Below are 24,941 nucleotides of genomic sequence, written 5' to 3'. Positions count from 1 at the left end.
AAGAAAAGAACACCATAGCAAAGGAATTATAAGAGCAGAGAAAGAAGACACTTTTAGCCACTCTGATAGTTGTGTAAGTTTGGGCAGAGGGAGAGATAGAAGAGGATTTTTACAAAGTTTCATTCTGTGATGCACTAATCCCCCCATGAGCTGTTCCTAAGAGGATTTAAAGTAAAAATCTCCATCATTCTTCCAAGCCTTCCAATACAGGTTTCTTTTGAAAGCCACATTGTGCTGAGGACTGGCTATTAGAGCACCTGACTTTATATAGTGGTAACACCTACTTCACGGAGTTATTGCAATCGTTTAATTAGATCACGTACGTACAGTTCTTTGCACGCTTCCTGGAACATAGTAAGTGCTCAAGAGAAAAAGTTGATCCTGATTATATTAATTCCTTAAATATACTTCATTGAGATTTGTCAAGTGTGCTGGACAGAAGCAGCAACTGGTTCATACTCTGGATAGATTTGACTTGTACAATAACACATCTTTAAATCTTTACTTCCCTCAGAGAGACATTTCCACAAAGTATTACTTCCACGGTGATTGTTTTACCTTCATCTGCATACAGTCACTGTATAAAAATGGATGACACAAGGAAACCTCTCCCTTCCATTAAAAAAATATTTTTTAACATTTATTTTATTTTTGAGAGAGCGAGACAGAGTGTGAACAGGGGAGGGACGGAGAGAGAGGGAGACACAGAATCTGAAGCAGGCTCCAGGCTCTGAGCTGTCAGCACAGAGCCCGACGCAGGCCCTGAACTCAGGAACCATGAGATCATAACCTAAGTTGAAGTTGGACGCTTAACTGACTGAACCACACCCAGCCGCCCCTCTCCCTTCCATTTTAAGACTTAGCCTCATGCTACATATCCTGATTTCTAGAATAGTCTGTGTTCCAGTGGGGTTATACCTTAGGTGGGCACTTGGCTCTAAACTCAGTCATAGAGCAAAAATCATGAATAATCAAAATTACCACTTAAAGCAGCTTTTGTATATACAACTCTGTGTAATAACTCTTATGAACGCCGAGGCTTGGTAACATTGACACAGAATCAAGGAAGGAATAGAAAATAAAGTCTACAAGTGCAAGTCTGAGCATTCAAACAATTCTGTCTTTAAGAGGACTACTAAATTTCTTGGAGAATGGGAACTACATGGAGGAGATTAATGAATGCCTTTTGTCACCAGGGTTTACAGCAGGTTTTGAAAAAAAATATTAATCTTTTATAACTTCAGTACATACCAGTAAACTCACTTGACAGGATAAGAATTCAACCACTCAAAAAAAAAATACAGTGGCAAGCAAAACCATCTAAAGTTCCCAAGTTAAGGGGTGCCTGGGTGGCTCAGTCGGTTAAGTGTCCAACTCTTGATTTCCGCTCAGGTCATGAGTTCATGGTTTGTGGGATCGAGCCCTGTGCCCGGCTCTATGCTCAAAGTGCAGAGCCTACTTGGGATTCTCTCTCTCCCCCCCCCCTCTCTCTCTGCTCCTCCCCTGTTCTCTCTTTCTCAAAATTAATTAATTAATTTAAAAAATAAAAAGGTAAAGCTCCCAAGTTAAAAGCTGTATAAGACAACTCCATTGGAAAGAAAGATGGGAGGTTTAGGAGCTGAGACTGGAAATCTGAAAATCTACCTTCAGAATCAAAACCAGAAGCATAGAAAGAAGGACTAATATCTGTTGCAGAGATTGAAGGTCACAGTAAAATCAAATTCCATAGGCAGTATGCTATATAGACATGGGCTGCAGAGAAAATAACTTTCGTGCTTCTTTACAGTTAGGGATCTATGAGCACATTTTACTAAAGCTTGGAGAATTTGTTTCTGGGTCACCCTGCTTTAAGTGGCACCACCATTTTCATTCATTCACTCAACAAATATCTATTAAGAACTCACTACATGCTAGGTACCATTCTAGAACCGGACGTTACATCAGTGACCAAAATGAAGATCCCTACCTTGTGGAGAGTACACACAACATACAGTACAAAGGCAATGAGTGCTATGAGGAAAAGCTAAACCTTCAGCAGGTACAAGAGCATCAGAAACATGGGGTGGAGAGCTGGCTGGGGTGGGGAGGCAGGATGCCATTTTACACAGACTGGTCAGGGGAGCCTCTGTGAGAAGATGAGAGAGTGAACCATACAGACACCTGTAGAGACAGCGTTCCAAGTAAAGAGAGCTCCTTCTCTGTTTCCTTCAAGATAATGAGGTTTGTTAACACATCTAACAAACAGTGTAGGACAAAACCCCCAATATTTAGAAATGTGACATTTTACCTTGATGAGAGGAATAAACCTAAGTATTCTGAAATATCCTAGTATTACTGTAACCTGAATAAGAACAAAATTGTCTTGTCTCAATTTGACAAAGTATATACAAAAGATATCAATGATTCCAAGGAGCATGATAAAAAAGTCCAAAGTATTCCAATATTCACGAAAATATTTCCTTTTCAAAATTATTATCTATTTGGAAAACAAAGAGAATGTATGTTATTTCATAGCACCTATACAGTGATGTATACAGTGATGGATCTTTGACATTAACAGTTAAATCCTCAACTACAAGTGAGTTACATTCCAAAAGTTGAGTTTTAAGTTATTCATTTAGAATTTCAGAAAAATTATTTTTAATCTCCAACATCAGAAATTATAATTTGATTCAAAATATAATCTATAATGAAGTTGAAGTGCCAAAAACAAGCAGTTAAAAATAGCAGTAAACAGAGTTTTTGCAATACTATTAATAATAAAGTATGAAAACACTGGTGCTGACAAATGATCTTTGAAGCATTTATCCTAAAAAATGGTTCTCATCTTATGACAAGGACCTAGCAAACCAAGTTGGGTTTATCCCCTTATTTATTTTTTGCATATGACAAAAATAGATTAAAAATATCTGAATTATTCTTTTTATTGGATACATTTCTATTTTAAACAGTACCTTCAGTGCTGATTGAAATATATATAAAAATACAAAATAGTAGTTTATTGACATAAGTGCTGACACATTTAACTCTCTTGCCATTGGCCATAGATGCACTATCATGGGATAAATGTATATTAATGTTATAACATGTCCTGCATATTCAAATTCTTCTGAAAATACAATGTGATATACAAAAAGCAGAAATTTATTATTTCTGAAAAAAAGAGATCAAATACAATGTTAGATCACTTTAAAAATATAACGATTAAGATCTGAAGTTCAACATTTGTTTTAACAAATCATTAACATTAACTTGAAGAAGAGTACACAAACATAAAATAAATAAGCAAAAACCTAAAGCATACTTTCTATACACAATAATCATAATAGAAAAAGATAAAAAATATAGTTCTTACTAATTTATATCAGGATGGGGAGCATTTTTTAAAATCAAAGATAATAGTACATAGGAAACAAGGCAAAGATTCAGACATCAAAAGCAAGAAACAAATAAATTTAGAGAAAAACATCAGCATCATTTAAAATAAGAATAGGAAAAAATATTTTATTCAGTAATTATAATGTCGTTTTGTTTTTTTCTTTTCAATCCATCCTAAGTAGAGCCCAACAAAAATAGGTTACCTGGATATATGTCAAGACCTTAGGATTTTAATTTCTTATATTTCTCTTCAAACTTAATGGAAAAAAAATTTTTAATCATCAGAATTTGTTATGAAATGTATGTCAATGCCCACTTAAAATTTAGTAGCATTAATATTTCTGGCATTTCTCATGTTGACATCTTTCGTTAGCAGAAAAACCTGCCTTCCTGCTCTAAAAAGTATGTAAGTTCACAACTTATATACTAAAGGGAAAACTTTACACAAGTTCAGTGAAATCTGTATCTTGTGATAGTTTGGTTACAGCTATTGTTGGTAAATTGGTTACAGCTATTATTAAGGCCATGTTGTGTTTTTCCTAGTAATGGACATCAACAGAGCCACCCCTTGGCACAGATGAAATTGAGAGGAAGTTACAGACCATGAGTTTGTTCTTTCTCTCCCCTGATCACTGTTATACCCAGAAGAATACCAGAAGGATGTGAAAGCAGTCCAGTTTGTAATATGACCTTTAGACATGGCAGTTAACCCTTAAAGAGTCCAAATGTGACCATTCTTTTATTCTTCTCCCTACCTACTCTCTAATAGAGATATCAGCAAAGTTGCCAAAACAGAGTGGGGAAAGAGAAGCAAGAACTCTGCTCCATCACCACTCAATCAGTAAGAGTTGACCATACTATTAGTTGATTTTTCTTAATAAGGAAAATCAATGTAATCAGTGCTGACAATGTAGAAAAGGTTATATTTTTGTCTATTGCTATTACGGTTTATAATACTTACCCATATAGAATAAGAAGTGCCTTATCTTTATGATATTCCAAAAAAGTTAACATGTTTTTAAACTTCATAAGCCAACTTCTAGCTCTTATGTAAGTTGAAACATCATAAATACTCATGAATCTAACAGAGAAAAATATACACATATGTTATAATAAAAGTCAAGTGCTGGAGGTACCTGGGTGGCTCAGTTGGTTAAGCACCCAACTGTTGATTTTGGCTCAGGTCATGATCTCATGGTTTGTGTGTTCGAGCCCCATGTGGGGCTCTGGGCTGGCAGTGTAGAACCTGCTTGGGATTCTCTGTCTCCCTCTCTCTCTGCCCCTCCCCTGCTTGTGCTCTCCCTCTCTCTCAAAATAAATAAATAAACTTAAAAATATTTTTTAAATGCACCATCCTGAGCCTCTGTATCCATCCACCTACCCACTCATGGTCACGGTACAGGAAACTCTTCCTGCCTCTGTTCATTGAACCATGCTTGGCTTGAGGTAGCACAAAATTAAAGCTTCTCCAGACCAATTTTTTGGGGTCCAGAATCAAGCCCTCCTTTGTCATGCGTTGCCTAACCCAAGCCTCCCCAAGGCCCTGAAGGCTCTACCCTTTCCAAACTTTAGGAACTGATGTTAGATCTCCCAGATAGGTTACCAGACTCCTGAAATGTTAACTATCACCCAGACAGAATTTCCTATCGTTGTTGCCCCCACAAGCTTTGTCTTAGATCATCCATTAGCTAATTTGTACCAGGACTGTGACCAGATATTGACATATCTCTCAACACCTGAGTTTTTCCCACTAGATTTAACTCCATCAGTGGGGTCAGTTCCTTCAAGACTTGCTCCACCTGTGAGGAAGCAGCCTAATGACAGGCTCCAGGCTTCCCTACCTACCCTACCCAGTAACTTAGCAAATATGATAGAAAGATGGGATAATCATAACAGTATCTGAAACTACATAAGTTCCATTTATGGCTCCCCTAGTCTCTTATCTAATTACACTTATTCCAGAATCTCCTAATGTCACCAAAGTTATTAACCTTCAGGGGAAAAAAAGGTAAACAAGTAAAATAAGGGGATGGATAGATAGATGGATGGACAGATAGAAGAGCATAGGTGAGATAAATTGATCAACCTGGATATTTAACTCTCAGCTTTTAAATTTTATTTATCCATATACCCATATGATTTTGAAAATAACAATTTAAGAAATATTACACTTACTTTCCTTGGATGGGGCAATAGCTTTTGGTTGCACCGATTAATATCCGGGCTGCCTCTACACTGAGGGTTCCATCATTACACTGTTTTTCAAAGCTACTCTAAACATACAATTTTAAATAAATATTACAAAGGACCAAAACATAAATGTAATATACTCTACTTGACCTTTACATAGCCCTCACTATTATTATTACATTCATTATAGAAAAATATACTTTTACCAAAAATCTCCTGTAGCAGGAAATAAATTCCATTCAATTTAAATATTTACTAAATATTCCTTTTTTTGCAAAGTAATATCCTGGATGTAATAAAAGATACAAAGTTTCCTAGCTTCAGAAACTCAAAATCTACACAACTCAAAGAGTTTTCCTCAGTAATATAAATAGTATCACGGTGTCATCTTTCTACAGCAGGATAGTACAAAGTATTAATTCAAAGGTTAACTAATCATCTCAACCTCTTAAGGAACTACCAGGAGAGAAAAGTGAATTGTGTTCTTTTTTCCCCCCTTTTGCCAGGTTTATTGCAATATAATTGACACATATTGTACAAGTTTAAGGTGCACAATGTAATGATTTGACACATGCATACATATTGCAGAAAATGGTTACCACAATAAGATTAGTTAACACATCCATCCCTCACATAATTACAACTTGTGTGTGTGTGACTGTGTGTGATGTAAGATCCACTCTCTTAGCAACTTTCAAGTATGTAATACAGAATTGTATAGTCACCATCCTGTATATTAGAGCCCCAAAACTTATTCATCTTATAACTGAAAGTGTGTACATTTTAACACCTCCTTCATTTCCCCCACCTTCCAGCCCTGGAAACCACCATTTCACTCTGTTTCTATGAGTTTGGCTTTTTTTTTTTTTTTTTTTTTTTTTCAGATTCCACACACAAGTGAAATCATATACTATTTGTCTTTCTCTGTCTATTTTACATAGCATAATGCCTTCAAGGTCCATTCATATATTCACAAATGGCAGGATTTCCTTCTGTTCTATGATTGAATAATATTCCATTAGATATAGATAAATAGATAATAGATAGATAAACATTCTCTTTATTCATCCATCAATGGACACTTAGGTTGTTTTCATGTCTTGGCTATTGTAAATAATGCTGAAAGAAACATGACAGCCCAGAGAGCTCTTTGAGATCCTATTATCATTTCCTTCTGACATATACCCTGAGTGAGGTTGCTGGAATATACAGGAGTTATGAATGGCTAAAATCAAAACTACAGTGAGGTTGCTTATCTTAAAAACAAAACAAAACAAAACAAAACAAAAAAGCAACTCTCAGTTTCATTGATTTTTTTCTGTTGTCTTTCTTGTCCTATTTCATTTATTTCTGCTTAAATATTTATTATTTCCTTCTTCCTACTAACTTTATGAAAATGGGCCCAAAGAACAAATTCTTCTTTTCCTGATGTGTAAAGTTAGGTTATTTGAGATCTTTCTTTTTTCTTAATGTAGGCATCTGTCACTATAAATTTCCCTCTTAGAGCTGCTTTTGCTGCATCCTATAAGGTTTGCTATGTTGTGTTTTCATTTTCATTTGTCTCAAGATATTTTCTGATTTCCCTTTTGATTTCTTCTTTGACCCACTGGTTTTTCAGGAATGTGTTATCTAATTTCCATATTTTTGTGAATTTTTCAGTTTTCTTCCTGTTATTGATTTCTAGTTTTATACCATTTATACTATTTTATACCATTGATTTCTAGTTTTATACCAACTTTATAATGATATAAAAGAAATATACTTGACATAATTTCAATCATCTTAGATTTGGTAAGGCTTGCTTTGTGACCCAACATATGATCTATCCTGGAGAAATTTCCCAAACAAATTTGAGCATGGAAACTTTTTGTTGTTGTTGTTATGCAGTTCCTATCAACATTCTGTGGATCAGAGCAAATGTTTTTTGGAACTCACTTAGGAAAATGCTGTAGGACCTGATGAGCCATTGTAGGGTTTTAAGCAGGAAGGTGGTATAGTCCTATTTGTCTTTTGGATAAATCCCTGTGATTTGACCGCAGAAAAATTGGAGGTAGAGAGATCAGTTGAAGCTTATTATTCAGGAAAGAGGTTATAATTTCCTAAATTAATAGACACAAGAATGGAAAGGGGGATATTTGACAAATATTTAGAAGGTAAGAATGATAGAGCTTGGAGAGGGAGAGAGAAAGAGGACTGACCTGAGTGATCACATAAGGTAATGAGCCCGTTCACTGAGACTAGGAATACAAGAGCCAGTTTGAGATGAGTTCAGTGTGGATTTAGGTGCCAGCGATATGTCTAAGAAATGTCTAGCCACAGTTGAACTTATGAGTATAAAGAGATGGTGGTGAGAGTTTGGGAAGGAAGAATATAGATTTGAGGAACATCTGTGGATAGCATTGAAATGAGCGTAGCTAAGAAAAAAGAAGGAGAGATTATAAGGGAAGAATGATGGACAGAGTTAACTGTTCTGAGGAAAACATTAAACATTAATCATGCTCTGAGGAAAACATTAAAGAGATAAAAAGAAAGAGAGGAGCTCATGAAAGAGACCAAAAAGGAAAGGGGTCACAAAAACAGGGAGGAATGCCACTAGAGGGCACTCTCAGGAAAGCCATTAAAGGACAACATGGAGTGGGCTACTACATGGGATTGTTGGCTTAAAAAAGTAAATGTGGTAGGTCATTATAGAAACAGCCCCAATGTATCCATGCCTTCCTGTGTCCATGCCCCTTTGCAACTGACGCTACTGCTTCTCCTAAGAGATGGAGTCCACTTCTTCACTCATTGACTCTGGCTAGCTTTGTGATTTGCTTTAACTAATAGAATGGGAGTAAAAATGATGATATTCAAGTTCCAAAACACAGGATTTAGAGGCCTTGCAGCTTCTCTGCTCACCCTGTTGGAACCCAGAGACCACCATGCTGTGAAGAAGCCCAGTCCACTCTACTGCAAGATAGAAGGCCATATGGAAGACCACCAAAGTGCTCTGAAAGGCAACCAGCATCAACTGCCAAACTGGTGAATGAGGACATTCACAACCCCACTGAACTATGAGATGACCACAGACACATGAGTGCTCCCAGCCAAGATCAATGACAGAATCATCCAGATTGCCAACCCACAGAACTGTGAGAAATAATAAATCATTGTTTTAAGCCAGTAAGTTTAGGGGCATTTTGATATACAGCAAAGGCTAGCCAAAACAACAGTCAGTACCAGTTATTCAAAGCCTCCATAACAAAGACTAAAACATTAGCTTTAGGACTTGGGGGTGAGTAGAGTGAGAGAACAGTACAAAAACTGGTATTGGAGGTGGGAGGGAGGAAGCTGAGCTACAAAGAGGCACCACAATGGGCAATACTGTCACCTGAGGACACTGGGAAGGTGGAAAATGTGCCCAAATAACTTATGAATCTGGCTGCTAAGAACATTTCTAGACTTCTAACATTCTAGAAATATTAAAACTATCAACTTTTAAATTTTTTTAATTTTTTGTTTATTATTTGAGAGAAAGAGAGAGAGAGAGAGAGTATGAGCAGAGGAGAGGGGCAGAGGAAGAGAGAAAGAATCTTAAGCTGGCTCGACCCTCAGTGCAGAGCCTGATGCAGGGCTCAATCCCACAACCCTGGGATCGTGACCTGAGCCCAAATCAAGAGTCAGACATTCAACGCACTGAGCTAACCCAGGCACCCCTAAAACTATCAACTTTTAAAGCTACTTATGATAAAGTATGGGAAGAGCTAGGGAAACCAAAGAGAAACAATTCAATCTGCAGCAGAAATTAGCAAAAAGACTCCACGATTTGCCAGGTTGAAAACTAAATTTGTTTCTCATTGCAGTCTTTTCAGCTGGCAAAAGATCTAAAAGTAAAGATCAAATCTAGTGTGCTGACAGTAAAATATGGCCTCAGGTTCCAGATCAAATCAAGATCAAAGACTCTTTGTTAAGACCACTGAAAGACTAAAAGTTGGTACTCAGTCTATCTTCTCAAGCAGACCAAAGGCTTTCTCCGACTCTTATGATATATGGCCTATCTGAAAAGGAATTGTGGAGTGGAGTGGACTATAATCAGATTGATTGAAAATACACAAGTTTTTAAGTAAATTGTACCAGGTTGGACGAAAAGAGACAGAAAGTATTCTAAATGAACAGAAATCTCCCAAGTTTCTACTGATAGAAATCAGACTGAGAAGGCCAGTCAGTTACAAACATAGATTATTTTCTATGGAAATGTAAAGAATGAGGTGCACTGGTTCCTATGCCCAGTGGGATTTCATAATTGCCATGGACCAGTGATTAATCAGTACTTCCTGTTCTTCCCCTTCTTGAACAGAAGTGTCTGTTGATCAGCACTAAATGGAGAGGGGGTGGGGGGCAGATAACGTGTTTCTTAGTTCATAGGTCTCTAGATCAAGAGGAATAATACTTAAGGAGATACAACTAAGGAACCTCAGCATACCTAGACCAAATGCAGATCATGAGATACTAGACTTTGAATCTAATGCCATAATAAGATGAAGCTTGGTGTAGGGGGTGCAGGGGGGTGTGTCTTAGAAAAGGATGAGTGTATTTTGTTTATAGGAGGCATATGAATATTTGTGGCCAGTGAGCACAGTGTAGTACATTAAATATGGTTATACCCTAATTTTTTTTTCCTTTTCTCCTTTTCTTCTTTTTCTTACAATTATATGAGAAGATGGATGTCAGCTAAACCCATCGTGGTAATCTTTTCACAATATATGTAAATCAAACCATCACAACTCTATGCATTAAACTTATACAGCAATGTATGCCAATTATTACTCAATAAAACTTGGTTGGGGGAAGCATCCAAGAAAAAACAAACAAAAATATGGTCACAATTCTTTGCATCTCCTACCATTGAGAGTTTGAGTCTATTGCCCCCACCCTTTTAAATTAACATTTATTTACAAGTCTGGTAGTAGGGTACTGACTCTTGGCTGTGTGCCTCAGTTTACTTTTATGCAGCCTCTCATTCTTCAGCTCACATGATAATCTCAGGGCAGTATTCAAAGTAGAAGGTGGAAGCTGTAAATCTTCTCAAAGCCTAGGCTCCAGAACATTCCCAGAGTCACTTCTGACATACTTTTGGTCAAAACAGGTCACAAGAACAGCTCAAATTCAATGAGGTGGGGGGGGGGGGGAGAGGAGGGATATAGGCACCACCTCTTAATAGGAGGCTCTATCAAAAATTTATGACCATACTCTACTGCTCCTGATAAGAAATTTTCAAACTCTGGGAGTATTTTAAATTAAGTTCAGAAATGTTTAAAAGAAGAAAAAAAGAATTGTTTAAAAGAAGGAAAATATGGTATTAATTTTTTTGCATTAAGGAGAAGTATGCTCTTCAACAGAAAAAAATAAGAGAAGGAATTTATAGATTAAAAGAGACTTAAAGGACTTATCCATTAATTACAATGTGGGAACTGTACTGGAATTCAATTTAAAAATGTGAACTGTGAAAATATACATTGATCATATTAATGAGAGTTGGCAATTTGATCACTGACTCAATGTTTGATGTTATTATTAATTTCTAGGTATAATACTAATATTTTGCTATGTTTTTTAAAAGACTTGAAAACTTAGAGATATGTAATTGAAATATTTACAGATGAAATAATATAATATCTGGGATTTGTTTCAAAATGATACGGAAGGTGGGGTAGTGAATGAGATTGCAGGTGGGGCAAGGTTTGTCATGTTGGTTTTTAAGGCTGGGTCATGGGTACATAAGGATTCATTACACTATTATATCTACTTCTGTATATGTTAGAAATTAGAAATTCTTCATAATAATAAGTTTTAAAATACAAGTAAGAAAGATAGACTTGGCTTAACAAATATATGTATATGTTTTTGTGTGCTTGCAATAGTGAATAAAATGTGTCTTATTAGAATATAACCCCAATTTAAAATGTGCAATTTGATAAGTTGATTTAAACTTGATTTTACCTAGTAATCTTCCTTATTTTAAATATAAATAATACATAACACAATAATATATAAATTTAAAAATATAATCTTCCTTATATTAAACCATTGAAAACTTAAATCTTAAATATTTAAAGAGAATTTTTGGCTCACTAGATGTATTTTAATTTATTAAATTTATAAGAGTTAAATAAGCACTTAAGAGAACTTTATATAAAAGAAACTCAAATACATTAAGTTTATAAGAGCAGTTTTAAATATTTGAAGATATTTAGTTAAATAGGTATGTAAATAGCACCAAACATTGTTCAAAGTCCCCTCAAAAGTGAACGGTCAAAAAATTACAAGACGTAGAACAGGATAATAAAATTTGTGACTTGAACTTAAAGCCTAAGACATTTATTGTTATTTTTAACTTCTATAAATCAAACAAATTTTAACAACTAATATGCTATCCAAACTGAAAAAATAGGGGCACATGGGTGGCTCAGTCAGTTAAGCATCTGACTTCTGCTCAGGGCATGACCTCACAGTTCGTGAGTTCAAGCCTCACATTGGGCTCTGTGCTGACAGCTCAGAGCCTGGAGCCTGCCCCGGATTCTGTGTCTCCCTCTTTCTCTCCTCCTCCCCCACTCATGCTTTGTCTCTCTCTGTCTGTCAAAAATGAACAAATGTTTAAAAAAATGTTTTTAACTGAAAAAATATTTTTTCTAGTCACCTGAAAGCCCTGAAAGAGGCATTCTACTCACCTGAAAGAGGTAAGAATTGAAAGTATTGCAAGAATTAAAAATAAATAAATAAATAAAAAGCGGATTATGTGAACTGTACCAACCATTTGTATTATAGCTACATGCAATCTGGCTTCTTCTATTAAAACTTCTTCTGTTGGGGACTCCTCCGTTTCACTACCACGAGAAACGTGGGAAAACTGAACAGTATCAGACTAAGTTTAAAAACATAAAGAGATAAAGTTAAAAAGAGCTAAAATAAGTAGCTAAAACAAGCACTTCACTTAACCAAGATTCTAATAACTTAAATCAGAATGGTTAAAAGGAAGGGCTATGCATAACTGGGTATGCTCTCCACATGAGAAATGTTGCTTTTAATTGTGTGCTTTAAAAGTCGTAAATTCGGAGAGATTTGTAAGTCAGATTCTCCCCCAAACCTGTCTTTGCTCGATTGCTCTCTGAAGCAACCTGTGTTTCCTGCTTTTTATAGTAATGTGAGGGCAGGTGGCTCAGCTTCTCAAGTGGTCAGAAACATCAGCTTGGCAGAGGCCATGCACAGTTAGTCAACCAGCTATGTAAAAACACCAATTCTCCAATGTTGGCAAACAAAGCTAAATTACCAAGACCTTCTCTTTAGAGAGAATTCAAAGAAGTCTTTTCACCCAGATAGCAAAGCTAGTAAATATACCCCTGACTCCTCAGTTTTCTGACATTCCATTAGCAGAATAGAGGTTTTTTTAATATAACAAACTAAAGCAAGAAAGGCAGACCCAGGAGAGAAAGGTGGACTTTTTTTTTTTTTTGCCAGGTATCAACTCACAGGAATGGTGTATTCAATCTTTGTTTTTTCTTCTACTAAGGTCCAATTAACATTTGTCAAAATTTTTTCTGTTTTAAATAGCGTTATTGTGTTCTGTATTATCTCCTGAATGTGCTTAATGGCATTCTGCATGGCCATTTGCCTTGGGAGGGAAATAGCACACAAACCTGTGACAAAGAAAAGCAAGGATCTTAATAGAATACAGCAAAGACTCCAAGAGGCAAAATCCTGCAAGATGTAGTGAAATCTCGTTGGTGCAGTCAATCACTCGCATAGCCAAACCAGAGTGCTCAAAGAAAAGCAAGGACCACATTTGGTCCAAAATTTTCCAAAAAATTACCCAACTCTGTTTCTCCTGGTTGTATAACTCAACTTTATCTGACTCAATTGCTAAGGAATGCTTTCTTCATTTCCTTTCATTCCCTTTATCTAGAGACATGACTTGCTACTTCAAGGCACCCAATCAGTATTTCTCGAAGTATAGAAAACTACTTGTGTCTTCTACAGAGGAAGGCTGCCTATTAAACTATGCAAATTCCCAGGATCCAACCCATACCTAGAGAATCAATTGGAAATTGCATTTTAACAATTCTCCAACTGATTCTTCTATAAAATTTTAAAAATTTAAAATATTGAGGTCACTGCAACAGAGATCCCTCAAATTTAATATGTATCTGTTTCCTGGCCAGCAGCAAATCCACATGTCTCAAAACTTGTAGCCATTTGTATTTTCTTGAGGTATGGATTTGAAGTTACAGCTATGAGGCTCACTCACTGAAAAGAAGAATTTAATTAGTGAATGAGCTTAACCTGCTCACTTGGAATCCCATCTCAATAAAACTGTTCTCTTTTTGTAACTGCATGTGGAATGTTCCATAAAGAGTCCAAATGAGTTCCAAATGTTTAGTTAACTTTACTGCATTCTTTATGGGACACTGTATGTAATGACAGTATTTGAAATTTCTGGGATCCCAAAGGTCTGGAGGCATATCCCTCTTGGTTCACTATGGTCCAGAGCAGAGACACATTTGACTGTAGGCTTAAGTTAGAAGTTGTCAGCTTTGGATTCAAAGCTGTATGGCTGAGACCATACAGGAAGAAAATTTTTTTCATTTGCCTAACTACATCCTCCCCATATGATGGAGAAACAAATACTTTCCAGTTGCTCTGGGGAAACATGAGTATATGTGGACCACTTGGTGGCACCAATACATTTGAATGAATTCTCTGTGTTTAAGATGATCCTGGAAGAGTGTGAGGAGGGAATCTGTTAAAGCCTTTGACTAGACAGAAGTAGTTGGTTTGAAACTCTTACTGATAAAACTTGAACTCTGTTAGGTGTTAAATGTGTGCCACGTAGTATTTCTAGAAAGGATGAACATAGATTCTACAAGGAGAAAGTATTTACCATATACTTTTGTTTTATAATGAAAATTCCGAGGTTTAACTACTACAATAAAAAATTTTGTGGGGCACCTGGGAGGCTCGTTAAGTTGGTTAAGCACCTGACTCTTGATTTCAGCTCAGGTCATGATCCCACGGTTGTGAGATCGAACCCTGTGTTGGGCTCTGCACAGAGCGTGGAGCCTGCTTGACATTCTCTCTCTCCCTTTCTCTCTGTCCCTACCCCTCTCCTGCTTGCACATGTGCATGCTCTCTCTCTCTCTGTCTCTCTCTCTCAAAATAAATAAATAAACTTTTAAAAAGTTATAAGGGAAGAAAAAGAGGAGAAGAAAATATTACCATGACAGTAAAACCGCTTGTTGATCTTGCCTTTGAGTATCAGAGTAGGAGGAATCACAAGAAAAGAAGCATGGGAGAAATCCAGATGTGATATCCTAAGCAAAGAGAATGGAGTGGGTCTGGATCCCTGAGAGTCAAAAATAAATTGTTGAGAAGGGAGGTGTGAGAAAGCCTTCAAAGATCAAATTAACTTCGGTCACACTCCAGTGTAGGCTTTTGCCGACCAAGCATACATTTCCACTGAGAACAAGAACAGATCCATAACTAGGGGAAAAGAAGAGCTACCAGAAATCTGCCCCACTTAATTAGCCCAGTTCACATATTGGAGCCCTTGGCTTTGAAGGGGGCTGTCACAGGAAGTTCTGCTGTAGTGCTGGCGGGGTGCAGTTTTAGAAATGGGCAGGACTGCAAAAAGACACAAGCAAAGAGGTAATGTCTCTCATGGGCAGGATAGGGAAAATTCACCAGGCTATTTCCCTGTTTAGAAGAACCCTCCTTCAACATTGTCCTTCCATTGACCTCTCATTAGTTCCATGCTTTCCAAGATACCTTCTGATGACTAGTTTTGTTTATCAAGGAAATTGGTATTTAGAGGTGAATACCCTGAATAATGATCACAATTATTTCAGACATAGAAAGAAATCATCCTCTTTATAAATTAACTAATTGATTTTCTGCTTTATCCACATGCTCCTGTGAGTGCTGTATATCTCCAGCAGTCTGGTCAATTTTAGATACCCTGAAAGGATCATCCTCTGCACCAGCTTAGCTGAGGATCAGGCCATGGGATATTGAGAGATACTAAGGCCCTATTCGAAGACTTTGTGTAATCCCATCCAGCCTTCTCCCTCCCCCCTTGACTGTACTGCCACCAACTATCTTATCTTAGATTTCTCTATTGACTACGTGTCGATGTGTGATTTTATCAAATTTATGCACTTTATTATCAATGGCCTCAAATGTTTTCTGGAAATAAGCAACTGTGGCAGAGCCTGCTGATTATCCCCCAGTATCCATTTTCTTTTCTTTTTTTACAATCTTAAAACCTTTTTTTTCCTTTACATTTATCAAGCCATGAATTCATAGGGAATGGGTTCCAACAGCTCAGGCTCCTTTCCATTGGTTCTCAGAAAGTGTGCTTCTTTGGGTGGGGCAGGCTGGCTCTTCAGTTGAACCCAAGTACCCTTCTCTTTGGCTTTCTTCTTCTGATCATTTTCTTTCACACACTTCAGGAAGCTATCTCGGCTCTTTAAGTGCTTAATATGTTCAATATGTATATTCATTCTTTTGGCAAGAATCTTGCCCTTAACTTCTTTGTTTACAACAATGCCAATAGGATGCTGGGTAACATTATAGACTCTTCCAGTTTTTCTATGGTAACACTTGTGGGGTATTCCTTTTCAAACAGTCTCCATTCCCTTGATATCTACAATATCACCTTTCTTGTAGATTTGCAAAGGAACTACTCCATGTTTTCTAAAAGGCCTAGAGAACATATAGAGGGTACCTCTCCTCTTTCCCTTTGTGTTGGTCATTTTGGCAAATTACTGGAAGATGGTGGTTCCAGCCAAAGGACTCCCAATATTCATTTTCCCCTTCTTCCTTTGCCATAGAATCTCCAAGTCTTGGCTGAGCACATGGCCAGCCATGGCTCCACCATTATCCCTACATTATCCCAGGTAGGGATAATATTTTATAGCTTCTCTTACCCATGTGTGACCATGCGACTAAATTCTGACCAATGGAATGTGAGTGCTGATGATATATACAATTTCTAGGCTATGCCCTTAAAAGGAAGCTGCTTACTCTCCATTTCCACCCATCTCCCCATTTTCTCTCTCTAGTTGGCTGGATTGAATATATAGTGGTTATGAGTCAGCTTCTACCCTCAGACAAGAGCAACATTCCAGAGAGGAGCAACAACAAAATACAAGGATCCTGGATCTATGGACAACCCCGTGAAGTAGAACCATCCCACTCTTTTGGACATTTTGATGGAGAGGAAAAGAAAGTTCCCTATCTTGTTTAAGCCACTGCGAATGTGGTTTCTGTTAAACTGGCTAAACCAATATTCCAATTAATGCAGCATCTGTAAATAATGAATGAATGAAAATGAATGATTTCATAATCAATTCCTTGAGCTCCTTAAGAAATGTCCCCATGACTCCCAAAAACAATGTGTTTGCATTATTCTCTCCAGTTAATTAATGAAAGATAAATATACTTTACCTAATGTCCTGGCTGAATGAGTCATCATGTATGAATTTATTCCCATAGTCATTAGTGATATTACCTGTACATACAATAAAAACTAAAAAACAAAACATACAAATAGTTAGAGCCAAGAAAAACAAATGAATAAGTTCTCCAAAGGGAATCATTATTCAATTAACCACCAACAAAATTCTGTCTTAATCCACATTTAAAATCTTGCTTCTGATAGATAGGGCAAAGGGTTGTTTTGTGGACAGTGCTTGAATATAATATACTGGAGCAGAAATTAGTTTTCAATGTGCATGAGAAAAGATTTTGTGATTTCTGGAAAGGATAAGAATACTGGTCAAAGAGCTCTCCACTGTTGCTGCTTTCAGCAGCAGCCACGCAAAGCCAGGAGGATGGTAGGCATCACAGACACGGCCATGGAGCCTGCAGGGTTGGGGAGCCACCAGCCGATGGTGAGTAGCAGTGGTGACTGTGGAGACAAGGGAAAGTGTGTCTGCCACCAGCACTTACTATGGCTGCTCAGGAGGCTCGGAGCCTACAGGAGCTGTGGTGGGGTCTGGAGAGACACTTCACAGAAGCAGAAACACAACCACATTTGCTGGTCTTGCCTCTGCCACTTTAATTAGCCATGTGATTTGGGGTCAGTAGACTTAACCACTCTGAGCCTCAGTGTCCTTCACTAAAAAATGGAGTCAACAGCAGTATGTTCTCTGAGAGTGTTTCCCAAACTTGACTGATACCAGCACTGAAAGTGCTTCTAAAAGATACTGACTTCCAGGTTTCTTCCCTGCAGATTCTGATTGCGTAGGTCTGGGGTGGTGCTAAAGGGATCCACGTAACATCAGACAGATTTGAAAAACACTGTAAGTGATACTCAAATGCTAGTTAGCATTTCGTTGACTTGGTTTTAGGCGAATTCCTTGCACAAAAGAAAATTGAAGGAGCTCAGACGTTGGTTATGATACTTTTCCTTTGGGGCATGAAAGGACCCAAAGTCTGCAAAATCACAGGTTTGTTTGAACTCCAAATTAATTCCCAGATGATGGCCATAGATATAAAGTACAAATTCTCAGGAAAGATGGTGACGAATATAGTAGTCCATTTTGAAAAAGCACTTCTTCTGGGAGTTAGGGCACCTGAGTTCTTTCCCTAACGTGCTATTCTCTTTGTTCTAATTTCTCTACATGCAAGATGGAGAGGGTGATAACTGATCCTCCAAAGAAGATATTCTAAAAATATTGTCTTCTGGAACAGGGGGGAAATGACAAAGAAGAGAAAATCCTGAACTGGAAATTAGCCAGTATCAAGAAACTCTGTACATTTATCTGCAGATTAAAGTTCCTTGGGAGGTGGGCAGATGTTCTTAATTCACATTATTCAGAAGCAACCCTCCCAGAAGCAGGGTTGGAATTCATCTGACTGGGAGGTGGGGGAGGGGGTGTCCCAGGGATTTCTAGCAACTTCTCCAGCTAACTCACACAGTACTGTTACAAATAACAAGGGGCCCTAACACTGTCAGCAGATGTACTGGAGTCTTTGGATCTTCCCTGGATTCTCAGTACCACAGATACTGCCACTACCAGATTGGCTTTGAGGGAGAGTTAGTAACATTTATTGAGCATTTGCTAAGTGGCAGACACTTTACTAAGTATCATCTCAATCCTCAACTGGAAATTGAGGTTCCACAAATCTGGAGAACTTGCCCAAGGTCACCCAGCCTGTGACGAGGGGGCCAGGAATCAACCCCAAGTCCATCTGATTTCCACATCCTACACCATTACTTCACTGTTGGTCCCTTTCAGACTATCAACATAAACAAACTTTCCTCTGAAAGTTCCTTTCTTCTTAAAAGAATGCATTTTTCAAATCTAATTTTAAAAATGGTTAACCTCGGGGCACCTGGGTGGCTCAGTCGGTTGAGCGTCCGACTTCGGCTCAGGCCATGATCTTGCAGTTCGTGAGTTTGAGCCCTGCGTTGGGCTCTGTGCTGACAGCTCAGAGCCTGGAGCCTGCTTCCAGATTCTGTGTCTCCCTCTCTCTCTGTCCCTTCCCTACTCATGCTCTGTCTCTCTCTGTCTCTCAAAAATGAATAAACGTTAAAAAAAATTTTTTTTTAATTAAGTTAACCTAAGGAGAAGGGAGAAAAGATGGTGGAGGAAGAGGACCCTAGGCTTGTCTCACCCCACGAACATAACTAGGTAACTATCAAATCATTCTAAGACTCCAGAAATCAACCTGAAGACCGACAGAATGAACTCCATAACTAAAACTCTGGAGAGAAGAAGCCACATTAAGGAAGGTAGGAAGTACGGAGATGTGGTTTGGAGGAGAAATGGATCACAAGTGCTGTGGAGGGGAGGGAGCCCTGGTCACAGACAAAGGAGAGAGAGAGAGAGAGAGAAAGAGAGAGAGAGAGGAGCACACAGGGGAATGCACAAGGAAAACACTTCCCCAAAACCATTGGCTGGGAAAACGTAAGGGGCTACTTTTTGTGAGTTCTTGCAATCAGTGGGGCTTGAAGAATGGAGTTTGAAAGATCAGTGGCCTTGACTGGGATTGTGCCCTGAAGATGTTGCCCTACTCCCAGAGAGAAGGCAGGCAAACTAACTGGGGCAGATGATGCAGAAACAGTGATCTGAAAAACGCCTGGAGCAGACAGTGGGGAAATTATTCACTCTTCTCAGTGTGCTTCCCTGAGAGGCAGATATCATGGAGATGCCTCTCTGAGGACAAAGGAGCTGGTTGGAACCATTTCCCTTCCCTGCCCCTCATCTTGAACACAGAGCCACCTGCAGGAAGCAAAGTAGCACCCACAGGGCTGCCTAACTGCTTACACCAAGTCCCACACCTGTGCATTCTGGTGGGACTGCCCTTCTTGATCAAGCTTGCCTCAGTGCCAGCTTAGCCAGCCCCTTCCCCAGAAGACCAGCAGAAACCCCTGCCCACACCATGTCTCCTGATCAGAGAGTTCTACAGGGCTTCGGTTCTACTGGAAGCAGTATCAGGTATTATTTAACAAGCAGACCAGAGCACATGTAGTTAAAACTCACCACACTCTGACCAAGGACCAAAGAGTGGCCACTGCAGGCAAGGAGAGCCTCTGCAGGCAGCTGACCCGAAGGATAGAGCAGCCAAAACACAACAGCAGAGCTCACGCAACATGCACCACAGACACCCCAGGAAGTGACAGGCCCTGGACACTATATGACCTCTTCTTCATAAAGCCATTACTCTCAGGAGCGGGAAACTGGCTTTTCTAACACAGAGAAGAAGACAGTGAATGAAAACAGATATAAGTAACATGACTGATCGAGAATTTATAGCAACAATCATAAGTATACTCTTATGAGAAGAGAATGGAAAGACTTCAGGGAGACCCTTACCACAGAGACAAAAGAGTTAAAAAAGAAACTGTCAGAAATGAAAAATTTAATAACTGAGATTGGAAACAGGCTTGATGCAATGAACACAAAGCTGGAAGAAGTAGAGAAACAAATAAGTGACAAAGAAGACAAAATAATGGAAAGCAAGGAAGCTGAACAGAAGAGAGAAAATAGGTGAAATAGGTGATGGGGATTAAGGAGTGCACTTGTGATGAGCCCTGGGAATTGTATGGAAGCGTTGAATCGCTAAATTGTACGCCTGAAACTAATATTACACAGTATGTTAACTAACTGGAATTTAAACTAAAAAAATTTGTAAATGGTTAACTTTATTATTGGGTACTATGACAGGTGCTACAAAATAAACAAAATGAATAAATATTATGAGATGATTTTTCCTACCATTTGTGGTGATTCTATTTTTTGATCAGCCAGATTATGAATTTCAGGAGCCAAGAGTAAACTAAAAACTCCTTTAATTCCAGACCATGCTATAACAATTCCCCATCTCCAGTTATAGTCATAATTTACACGCATCAGAAGAGGGCTCACTAACACAATAGTAAGCAACCTGTGGAGAGAAAAACATTTTTTTTTTAAGTCACACCTTATGTATTAATGTTATTCATGGTTGACACTACTAAAAACTAAATTTCATAGAAATTTTTTTCAGGAAAGAGAAAATAATTCAGTTTATTGATAAATTGTTCAACTTTTCTGGGATGAACCAAATCTACTGTCTAAGTTTTTCATATAATACTCAAGTCTCAAAAAACTGCTGGAAGTTTTAATATACTATTTGGATTTGGGTAGTGTATTTCTGAGAGAAATTTCTTCAAATAACGTTGACAAGCTCATCTATTCCCTGGAAGACCATGACTAGATCAGAAATGAGGCCAAGAGGACACACAGATGATGGCCGAAAAGTAATTATTATTGTAGGCACATTAATAAACTTAGCTTAATAAAATTTTTCTTGAGCTTCCATGAGAATCATAAATTAAATGTCATATAAACAATTTCAATCGGTGCCTATTTCTCTAGAGATCATTTTTCTTTTCTTTTTTTTTAATTTGAGAATAGTTGACCCACTATCAACATAGTGATCCAAAAACTCTATTCTTATGCTATGCTCACCACAAGTGTCTACTAATAATTTTTCTATAAGACTCTGTATCAAAAATGTAGAATCTATCTTTAGGGGATCTTCACCAAAAGAATATCAGTACTATCCCTCAAATGAGATTTCAGCAGAAATAAAACTGACATGTTCTTAGACTCAAAAAATATATTGTGTATCAGTTACTCAGCTGGGAATTTCACAAGACAGTTTAGAGAATTCCTATCACTGAGAAACAGAAAATCTGCTATTACCATCTATAATGTATATAATGAATTTGGGTAAACCCCTCGGCCTTCCATTCAAGCTTTTTGCAAAGCAATTCTTACCAAACTTTTCAGCCTTACTAAATGATCTTTCTCTGAAATACCATTGAGTCCAGCCAAAATGGAACAACTCATATCACTGCCTGATACCAAAACCAGAAAGGCAGTGTCGCAAAGGCTCTGGAGTCAATCTACCAGGGTTCAAATTTAAGCTTCTTTCACTAACCATGTAAACTTAAGTTCTTTAACCTCTCTAAGCCTCAATTTCATCCTGTAAAGTGGAGATAATAAATAATAATAATTGTACTTGCCTCAAAGGATTATTGTGAAGTTTCAATTACATGGGGCAACATTCATAGGGCTTAGAATGATATTTCGAATGTGGTCAGCACTCAAAACATGTTAGCAATAATTATGTCTTATGTAATTATGTAAGGGGCCTTAGTTTGGCACATCCTCTAAAATGTTTTTCTCAACAAGTCTCTTATGGAAAGCTGACCCATACGTTGAGGTCCCCTTAGGTTGACTCCTTCCATTAAAGCCTTTCCTCTGGGGAGGTGGAACCATAAGTTCCCACAAGATCTCTAGTACTCCCTAGCCACTTGACTTTGGGCAAGGTACTTGGCCTTTGTTGGCCAGTTTCTTCATCTATAAAATTCTCATTTCCTAGTGTTTATGAAATGAAATGAGATGCCAGATGTGCAGCTGAGTCAAACAAAGGTTCAAAAAGCCATTTATCTTTCTTCATTTTCTGTGACCAATCTCAACTTGCACATAAGCCTCCATGGTAGAAAGAAACAAATTGCATACACATCCTTCCGTGTGAGAGTGACTGAGTGGCGTGCAGTGACCTCAGAGTCAGCAAAAGCAAGGTCCCACGAGAACATCTTATAAAGTAAGCTCGTTGGCCAGGCCTGTTCTGAGTGGGAATGACAATGTTTTCAGAGACACTGTCATGAATTCTTATTGAAGACATGACCATTACGAGTGGGCAATGGTGTTCGAGAGAAAATGTGCTACTGGGGGTCAAGTTTAAACCCCAATTCTGCACTTCAAGATAGGCAACTCTAGGCAACTTTTTAACCTCCCTGGGCTTCATCTGTGCAATGATGCAATAACACCTACTTCATAAGGTTGTATTAGTATTAATGGCATAATGTACATGATAAGGGCTTAACAAATGGCTTTATCATAGCTATAGGTGATAATAAATGAGGATGAAAGTCAACAAAAATGTTAGGAGCCATTAATAAGGTCCAGTGTTGTTCAACCATTAACAAACATGTTGAAATGGCTTCCTGGATCTCATCTCCAGAGATGCAATTCAGTACATTGAGATGGCCCATGAATTTTCATCTCTATAAAGTTCATGAGTTGTGCTGATACCACAGCCCCTTCTCATTTTCCAGATGGGACCTGGAAAAGTAAACAGACTTCCCCCAATCGCATAGCAAGTTATTGTCTGGGCCTTGACAACAACATGGGTTTTCTGACTCCACATCCAAAGAGTTCTTGTTGCCCTCACCAGTGGGCAATTCTTATTCTGGGCTGAAGAACCTAAGTCCAGTAAGCAAACTTTAAAATATAATTCCTACCTTACAAAATTCACTGTTGTAAATAAAATGAACATGAAAACCATACTGTGAAATCCCAAATACTTGTTTTGTCCACATCCAATTACAATGCCAAAGAAAGTATATATTAAATGTTGGTATACAGTTGAAAACATTATTAGGAACCTAGGATGAATGGAAAATAAATCATGTTTTAAGCCATGTGTTTTTAAGATAGTTGCCTTTGCACATAAAAGCATGTATCACATTCTATGATTCTTGTCTTAGCAGAGGTCCTTGCCTCCATCACTGTTGCAGTCAACATTTAAAAGTATTTTGTTGGAATTAAAATACACCTAGCTCCATATTCTCCAATACCCTCATCACACCAATGCCCATGGGCTGCCTCTCATAGGAGGATAGTAAAAGCGAGGCATAATATTAAGAATCTCCACCCCCTCTTCCGGTTGGTGATGGGGCAGTTTTGCCAAGATTAGCTGGCATCATATCAAACTGTTGGGGATGCCGCAGCTGAACCCAGAACCACCTGGTTAACCTTGACTTTTCGATAGCTGACTGGATCACTTCAGTGCCCTCTGCAGGATTTCTCCCTTCATGATTTTCTTGAAAGTCTCTTACCTTGAAAGTCTCTCCAGTCTGCTTTCCCATCTACTGAATTCCTAAAAATCTTGTAAGGCTAATTCGAATCTTGTGTTCTTCATCCTAAGCACTCTCGTTGGAAGTGATCCTCCTTTGAATTCCTACAGTGCCAATTCTCTATACCACCATAGTTCAGAAGCAGACAAGTGACTTAGAATCCCCCTTATTGCTTCCCAAACAGCCACACACCTAGCCCCGCTCCCCAAGATTCTTACTGAGCAGACTAGAACACAGTGGTTAAGGCACAGGCCTGTTCTGGTTCCGTGCGGTAACATGTCTGCATCCAAGCCAGGTTTGACTTCTACAGGCAGATGTCAAGTTCCACTTGCTCTTGGGCCTCCCTCCATTGGGACTTTCCCTTTCAGCTAACTAGGCAAGTGGGTCTGTTCCACAAACCAGTCTCCCTCGAGGTGGGTCTCAAGATCTACACTCGGAAAGAAGCATTAGGAAGCCTCATTTGGGCTGCAGATGGAAACCATGTTCTCTAACACTGCATTTCCCCAATTAAGTAGATGGTCTGATTCTCTCATTCCCAGCTCTTGATTCATCAGATTTAGAACTCAGAGAAAGGAAGGGTATGAGGGGGGCCTCTAACCCCAAAGCTGAGTTTTCTGAAATTCAGAAATGATGGAATAACTGAGTAGAAAACTTGTTCAAATGTCTCCATAGAACCTAAAAAACTGCCTTACATATAGTAGGATCCCAATAAATATATAAAATTATTCACGCTTACTAGCTTCTTACAGAAACATGCCCACCACTTAACAATGAGTGCGTTCTGAGAAGGGACTCAGTTACAAAGCCTCAAACCTAAGATACAATGTCCAGGTTACGGTAAACATTAAGAAAAGATTGGTTTTATAGGTTCAATAATAAACAATTAAATGAATCATAATGAGTAATTTATAATGATACTGAC

General features: G+C 38.2%; 1 protein-coding gene and 1 pseudogene across 1 annotated transcript in view; both read right to left on the bottom strand.

Moving 5' to 3' along the window:
- The window catches only part of SLC9C2 (solute carrier family 9 member C2 (putative)), an 82,740-nt gene that overhangs the window by 31,755 nt on the left and 26,044 nt on the right, over positions 1–24,941 (bottom strand). The window contains exons 8-16 of the mRNA XM_047077317.1: positions 23,405–23,548; positions 20,826–20,994; positions 17,047–17,128; positions 13,075–13,241; positions 12,359–12,469; positions 5,554–5,651; positions 4,340–4,459; positions 2,955–3,153; positions 2,288–2,476 (exon numbers count right to left, since the gene is read on the bottom strand). Coding sequence (XP_046933273.1) covers positions 2,288–2,476; positions 2,955–3,153; positions 4,340–4,459; positions 5,554–5,651; positions 12,359–12,469; positions 13,075–13,241; positions 17,047–17,128; positions 20,826–20,994; positions 23,405–23,548 — 1,279 coding nt within the window. The remainder of the gene's footprint in view (positions 1–2,287; positions 2,477–2,954; positions 3,154–4,339; positions 4,460–5,553; positions 5,652–12,358; positions 12,470–13,074; positions 13,242–17,046; positions 17,129–20,825; positions 20,995–23,404; positions 23,549–24,941) is intronic.
- LOC124510456 (60S ribosomal protein L21-like) lies at positions 15,875–16,355 on the bottom strand (annotated as a pseudogene).

This window comes from Lynx rufus, unplaced genomic scaffold (genome assembly GCF_022079265.1).
Source record: "Lynx rufus isolate CCGP_SWC_20201006 ecotype Redwood Valley unplaced genomic scaffold, mLynRuf1.p SCAF_15, whole genome shotgun sequence".
NCBI lineage: Eukaryota > Metazoa > Chordata > Mammalia > Carnivora > Felidae > Lynx > Lynx rufus.
The sequence above is the reverse complement of the archived record's forward strand: the minus strand, read 5'-3'. Positions and strand labels throughout refer to the sequence as shown.